Consider the following 7,500-nt stretch of genomic DNA (forward strand, 5'->3'; position numbering starts at 1 on the left):
CTGTATCACTAGAAGCAGCGGGTTGGTTTGAATCGGTTTTCTGTATACATTGAACATTATTCAGTGTTGACACTCTTTCCAAGCTTTGCTTTAACTGGCACCAAAGCATACGATTTCACATTGTTGCCCTTGTCTGGATAACTTGACCTTTCACATACAGTGTACAAAATAGGCTTTTCGCAAGTACATGTATCACAATGGTATCCAACGACGGAATGATTGGAGCTAACTTTAGTGCTCTTGGTGTCCTTAAAGTTTGTTCTTTGAAGCTGTTTCTCTCAAGGAGAGTAAAACCTCTCAAGACATTTAATTTACTAGTTTGATCTGTTGCTGTGAATATCGACGGTCATTGTCGCATCCATACACTGCACACCCATGCCTCCTTCTTAAACTCAAACAATTTATATTTTTAGTGGAATCGACTGGTTTGTTTGCCCCCTGGTGATCCCAGAAGTCTTTGCAAACTTGGGGTAAAACAAAGGGGCCTGGGGACTGGCAACTCATTCATTGATCATATACAAATACCAAGGCTTGGCTTGGCAAAATATAATCTTAATTAGAGCAGGAAAAAATGAAGAGAAGATTATAAATATAAGTAAATTTATTCTTCCCACAATGTTTTGTTTGGTTCACAATGAAAAGTGTTAACTTGCACAGCAATGAGGTTTTGATTGGTTCAAAGTACAGAATGGAATGTTTTTAACCTTTGTACTGCAAATATGCTGCAGTGCCCTCATTGTAGGTCATTGTAGCTCATTGTAGGTCACTTTAGAGCATTGTAGATCACTGAAGGTCATTGTAGGTCATTGTAGTTCATTGTAGCTCATTGTAGATCATTGTAGGTCATTCCTTGTTTTAGTAAGTACGAAAAGAAATAACCAAATGTTGTTCATTGAAAATGTTTCTCCCATTTTAGTCTTCTCAGTATACATGTACGGTCTTGAATAATTATGGAGACTCAAGAAACCCTATAACTAAACAATAAGGAGTTAAAGCAACAATGAAGGCTATGGAATTGGCAATGCTACAAAACAATAAGATTATTAGTTGAATAAAAGGAAATAATTGTGTTGTATAATTTTTTTTTCATTTCTTTGTCACATCAGCATAAAACAGTGACTGATGCATTCTTTATCTATATGTCAAAAGAGGTCATACCAATCCTGTGATGCTGCAGCCATAGAAAGTAAACAATACTTCGTTGACATTGCCTAGCTTTGTTTTTTAATGCCGAAGCTCCCTAATTGTCACAGTTTCAATCTGTTTGACCATGGTGAAATACTGGCTTGGACACAGTGTTGCACCATATGCAGCATAATTATAATGTAGAGGGGTGGGGTGGTGAATATGGTTCAAGATTACATGTAGCTCTTTTAGTTGACCAAAAGAATGATGTGTGGAAATTTACAGATAAGTTGCATGATGCAAATTATGTTGGCTATGTTCGCAAACACCTACATGTACATCCCTGCATGGCGGAACATAAACATTCAGTATTTGGCAAACACATGAAAGATGAACACAATGTAAGACCAGGGAACTCTTGAGAGCACTTTGTACGCTGTAGTAAGCAAAAAATGCTGAGGGAAGCTTTGTTGACTTTTTTCCTTAATAATAATTATTATGTTTCTCAAGCCAATCCTGATTCCCATCAAGTGAGGTAAGCCTTGCTCTTAAATACTGTATGTACACCTGTTCCATAATGCTGTAGACCTCTTTATTTGTTTCAAGACATGTGTGTCTTTCAAAAGAAACAAGGTTACAGTGTAGGTGTCCTCTTTTAAGCTGTTCAAAATTAATTATCACGTCTCAAATGGAAAGCCCGAACATTTACATGTACATGTAGTAAGGACTTGATTAATTTTGTTATCATACATGTAAAACGTCAAGAAATAACTTTGTTTATTTTTGTTTCATTTCCATCCAAGAAGTCCCCTATTTCACAGAAAAGACATTGTTGTGCAAATTGAACTCTTGCAAGGAAAATGGAGACTTCAAGAAACTTGTTCACAGCATAGGTGATGTGTTTTCTAGTTCAAAATCTCTAAATGGAAGTTTTTTATTGGAGAATTCATCTAAATCACCACATCATCTGACCAATGTTGACATTAAAGCTGTCCGACGTTGTTATTCAGCACTTTTCAAGACAGGCGATTCGTCAGTTGAAAATTCTTTGATCAATTCTTTGGTTGCGTTGGCACCAAGGCTTGAAATGGAACTGACGTACATGTCTCCAAGCAGTGATCCCAATTTTTTGAACCAATTTGTGATTATAATGGAGAACACCATGCTACAGAGTCCAGAATATTTAGACCAAGCCTTGCCTAGTTTTCTCAAAGCAATGGCATTACTTCCTGTAAAGCGGCAAGCGACATTGGTGCGTATATGGGCACAGTTTACCAGTGAAGAGATTCGTCGTATGGTGGAGACTCTTCAGCAGTTGATAACCTACCAAGTTTTAACAGGACCAAGTGCTATGTCTAGTAACTCACCAGTACAAGAAGATGAAGCCATTGTGGCTGCTACCAAGATAATAAAACTGTTATACTGTGCAAGTGTTTTAGGAGGAAGCTTTGATAAAGCATATGGCAACTCCCAATATGGCATTAATGATTCTAATGGACATGACGACCCACTTTTTAAGGAATTGAAACTTGATGCGCTGGATTGTCGTAAACCATTAGTTAAATTTGAAGAATTTGTCAATGACCCATTGAATGATCAAATTGAAGTAGAGCGAGACTTTACGCTTTTCAGAAATGAATTGCAGGGCAAGTTTTCGTTTTTAAAATACAACTTCATCCTTTCCACGGCCACAAAGAGCATGGGTTTGTTTTTCGACAACAGGGTGCGCATGTACAGTGAGAGGCGTTTGACACTTCTTTACAGTCTTGTCAGAGGTCAGCAGGCAATGCCATACCTCAGGCTTAAAGTGAGAAGGGATCATATCATTGAAGATGCTCTAGTTAGTGTAAGTATTATTAGTTCTTTTTCCTACATTGTTGCCGAAAAGTTTTCATGGTGCAATACAGTGATGTTCTGTTTTACGATGTTGGCCTTGTCTTCCATTACTTATCCCTAACCAGTCAATATTATTTACACTGTACCTTCATGGTAGAGTTAAGAAAGTAGAGGGTTCATTTTTCAAAGGCACAGTACAATATCTGTGTGTCTCGTAAAAACCAAAATCATGGAAGACTAGATAGTCTTCATTTCCGCGGATGCTCTATCACTGAGTATGGAATACAGACAGTTCAAGTTTCAACGGTTAGTGTTAAGGGTAAACAGCTGCATTTTCTCTACGATAAAAATAATGCTAACCTTTACCCTTACTTTATTGTTGGAAGTTGGAAGCAAAGGGTCAGACTTAAAAGGGCGCTTTGCGTTGGATGTCAGTATTGCTTGAAACTAGCGGTCGTCTGGTTGTCCCAGACGACCAGAAAGTTTGCCGAGCGACTAGTTTTTGGTAAAATGAAAAGGTTGGTTCCCCGGAAAAAAAACAACAACCACGGAAAACCCAACCAAAAATAGAAAATGAATTACATATGCAGCATCCGAGTCACTCAATGGTTTTCTGTTGTCAATGTCTGTAGAAGTGTGAAGTTAACAATTTTTAATTTGCAGCAATTGAGCAATTTCCCGTGTTTTGAATATCTGTGGCTTTTACAAAAAAGTGTCAGATAGGAAAATTCACATGTAGCTGGCAATGGAGATCAAAGACTCCAATTTGAAAATGCTTATAAATAAACTTAAACCGAGACTTCCACAAAAGAACCACAAGCGCACAATTATGACCGTGTTTAAATGTACAGTCAGACTCAATTCACACTAAGGTCTTAGTCTAACTTATGCAAATTAATGACTCTAACTCTTAGTTACTCTTGAAATCGCATGTTTAATTTAGTTTCCCTTGACAATGGCGTCAAGATGTCGCCAAAACCTTGGACCCTTTTATCGTTAGTTTTTGCCTGTATATGAACAGTACAACAACAAGTCAAATAATCATGAATAACACAAATTCCTCAGGCAATAGCATAGCAAGTTATTACCTGATTTGTGTGGGATACAGTATATTTGACATAAATTATAGAGCTGTAGCCTGGGAGCAGAAATGAGTGTTTAACTTTCGCATGGAAGCACTGCTCTCAGTTCGCTTTGACGCCACAAGTGAGTTTGTGAAGCCAGCTGGTGAGTCTGATGTCTCGTGGCCTTGCTGTTCTCCTCCAACTTTGCCAAAAGCATGCTCACACATTAAACATAAATACCGCTCACAATACTTCAAAATTGTCCCAAATTTCACTTGCCTGAAGGCTCTTAAAATTATGTCTACCAATTCTGTATTTCATTTGTGAAATTTATGCCAAATATCACTGCAAATAGACTAACAACAACACTAATGTGTTGTAGTCAAAGAATTAATGCTGCAGTAACTCTCATAAATTTATTATCGAGTGCAACTAATTAGATGCCACCCAATTTCGACATCCAACGCAAAGTTTCCCTTGAAGTCTTAACCTTTGCTACCTACTGTATTTCCAACAATGAGGCACAAGGGTAAAGGTTTGCATTATTTTTATCTTAGGGTAAATGCAGCTGTTTATTCATACTCGAGGAGCAACATTTGGGGTCCAACACTTTGTGATGTTGATTGTCTGTACTCAACTAGACTAAGTGATAGTGGGGAATAAGGATGGTTGTCCAATACTGTCAACTAGATTCTATCGGAGAAAATAGAAGTTTTATGTGACCGATTCGTTCTATTTGGCGAATAGAGAATGTGTTGGACGATCTGACAAATAGAGTTTTCCATCGGGCATTTGCATCTCATTAGCGACACTTAGAAATATTTCAGGATATTCTGGGACCCGGGTGGAAGCTTGTCTATTTGACCGATTCGTTCTATTTGGAAAATAGAGAATGGTTTGGATCTGACAAATAGAGTTTTCCATCGGGCATTTGCATCTCATTAGCGACACTTAGAAATATTTCAGGATATTCTGGGACCCGGGTGGAAGCTTGTCTATTTGACCGATTCGTTCTATTTGGAAAATAGAGAATGTTTTGGATGATTCGACGAATAGAGTTTTCCATCGGACATTTGCATCTCATTAGCGACACTTAGAAATATTCCAGGATATTCTGGGACCCGGGTGGAAGCTTGTCTATTTGACCGATTCGTTCGATTTGGCGGATAGAGAATGTTTTGGACGATCCGACAAATAGAGTTTTCCATCGGACATTTGCATCTCATTAGCGACACTTAGAAATATTTCACGATATTCTGGGACCCGGGTTGAAGCTTGTCTATTTGACCGATTCGTTCTATTTGGCCAATAGAGAATGTTTTGGACGAGCCCACACAAACAGTGTGTCTGTTTGTATGTTCGAAATATGAAATGTATGGGAAATATTGAAGAGTCCTAATATAGTAAACTTACATTGAGAAATGACTATGTTAAAGCTCAAAATAACCTCAGTTGTTATGTATTGTCATTTCTGCGGCTGAAAATGGTGAATTTGAGGCATTTGGTGGGTTTTCCGTTGACTGTTACTACACGTCCTTAGAAGGAGACAAGGGTGGAAAGCTCATTTTCGACCGCTCCAGCGTCAAGCCGATTTTCACCCAGAAATTAGAATCGCCCGTCTTTCAAATCGAACACCAGATAAACTGAAAGGTTGACGCTTCTTCTCGTGCCACTCAATCGAAGATCCATTCCAAATCCAAGCGCTAACCGCCAAATAATTTTCGAGAAATGCAGCTTTCGAAGCGACCAGCATCCGCGGCCGGGATTTCGTGTGCCAAGGAGCAACCGTCACGCTGTTTGCTCCACACTGATTGGATGCACTGTTTAGCAACATCCAATCAGTGTGGAGCAAACAGCGTGACGGTTGCTCCTTGGCACACGAAATCCCGGCCGCGGATGCTCGTCGCTTCGAAAGCTGCATTTCTCGAAAATTATTTGGCGGTTAGCGCTTGCATTTTCAATGGATCTTCGATTGAGTGGCACGAGAAGAAGCGTCAACCTTTCAGTTTATCTGGTGTTCGATTTGAAAGACGGGCGATTCTAATTTCTGGATAAAAATTGCCTTGACGCTGGAGCGGTCGAAAATGAGCTTTCCACCCTTGTCTCCTTCTAAGGACGTGTAGTAACAGTCAACGGAAAACCCACCAAATGCCTCAAATTCACCATTTTCAGCCGCAGAAATGACAATACATAACAACTGAGGTTATTTTGAGCTTTAACATAGTCATTTCTCGATGTAAGTTTACTATATTAGGACTCTTCAATATTTCCCATACATTTCCTATTTCGAACATACAAACAGACACACTGTTTGTGTGGGCTCCCTATGGTTTGACCAGTCAAATGCAATCTATTCCTTCTATTCAAAGAAATGGTAATGTCATCCGTTACTAATAGTATTACTTGTCGATGGCATCTTTTGACTTCGATTTGGAAATATTCTGTGATATTTAATAGTGCGGAAAGTTTGGCGATTTGCTCGATTCACAAATTGCTCGAGTATTCACGATCTGACAAAGGAGATCAGTTAGAAATTTGTGGATCTCAGAGTTTCTGTTTATTGCAGTCGGTTTGCTACAAGTAGAGTAAGTTCCATTTCTCATGCTTAAAAGTGTATAACGAAGTTGAGCTTGTTTTGTAATGTTTTCAGGCGCGTAGCGTGGTCATTTCTTCAAGTACGCACAAATACATATAATCTAGAAACCTAAGTAAACTAAGCGAAAAATACGGCGTTCTTTATTAAGAACGAGGTATACATACACGTTTCCAAGTGTTTATGCTCGGTGTTTATTTTCACTTATTACTCTGGCCGCAGGCACGGCGGCCAGAGTTGAGTTTTCGGCCAGTTTTTTCACGTTTCCACCACAAATCGGCAAAGCCTGCTGACCAAAAGAATCGTCGGCTCTAAGAAGGTGATGTTTATCGATAAATACGGGAAGGGCTGAAAATTGCAGTGGATAATTTATGGACAGAGAAAGCACTGTTCGGAGTGAATGCACGCTAAAAAGTATTGAGCGGTACAGGAACGAATCGGTCAGTGAATCGAAAATATTGCCAAGTTGCATTCAAAGTATGTCACTAGTGATCATGAGTTGAGATTATCTGTGAGCACAAAATGCGAAAGTGATGAATTAGTTTCGAAAGTGACAAATGTCAGAAGTATTACGGAAACCTATAACCATGCAAAAGTGTGTACTACTGCAACTAAGAAAAATAATGTTGATCTACGCAAGAAGTACAAGAACGAACATTATCTTGTTCCATACCGGAATCTGTATTATGATAATATTTGTGTTTTTTGTAACTAGTTGTTTTGAAATGTGGAGTACCATCGCATGGATTATCTACAAGCAGTATATAAGTTTACGTACAGTATACATGTGCGATGTTCAGAAACATTCAGGTGTACAAAATTATTCAACGGCCCCAGTACAATTAATGAAGCAACTTATAATCAGGTCTTGTTATGAGATGT

At 38.7% G+C, this 7,500-nt stretch overlaps 1 protein-coding gene across 2 annotated transcripts in view; it reads left to right on the plus strand.

The window, feature by feature from the left end:
- LOC138015014 (ubiquitin-protein ligase E3A-like) overlaps positions 1-7,500 on the plus strand; it is a 35,163-nt gene that overhangs the window by 5,674 nt on the left and 21,989 nt on the right. The window contains exon 4 of one of the 2 annotated variants that reach the window (XM_068861908.1): positions 1,929-2,971. In XM_068861908.1, coding sequence (XP_068718009.1) covers positions 1,929-2,971 — 1,043 coding nt within the window. The remainder of the gene's footprint in view (positions 1-1,928; positions 2,972-7,500) is intronic. The other variant, XM_068861909.1, reaches the window with a different exon arrangement.

Source organism: Montipora capricornis, chromosome 9 (assembly GCF_036669925.1).
Source record: "Montipora capricornis isolate CH-2021 chromosome 9, ASM3666992v2, whole genome shotgun sequence".
Classification (NCBI taxonomy): domain Eukaryota; kingdom Metazoa; phylum Cnidaria; class Anthozoa; order Scleractinia; family Acroporidae; genus Montipora; species Montipora capricornis.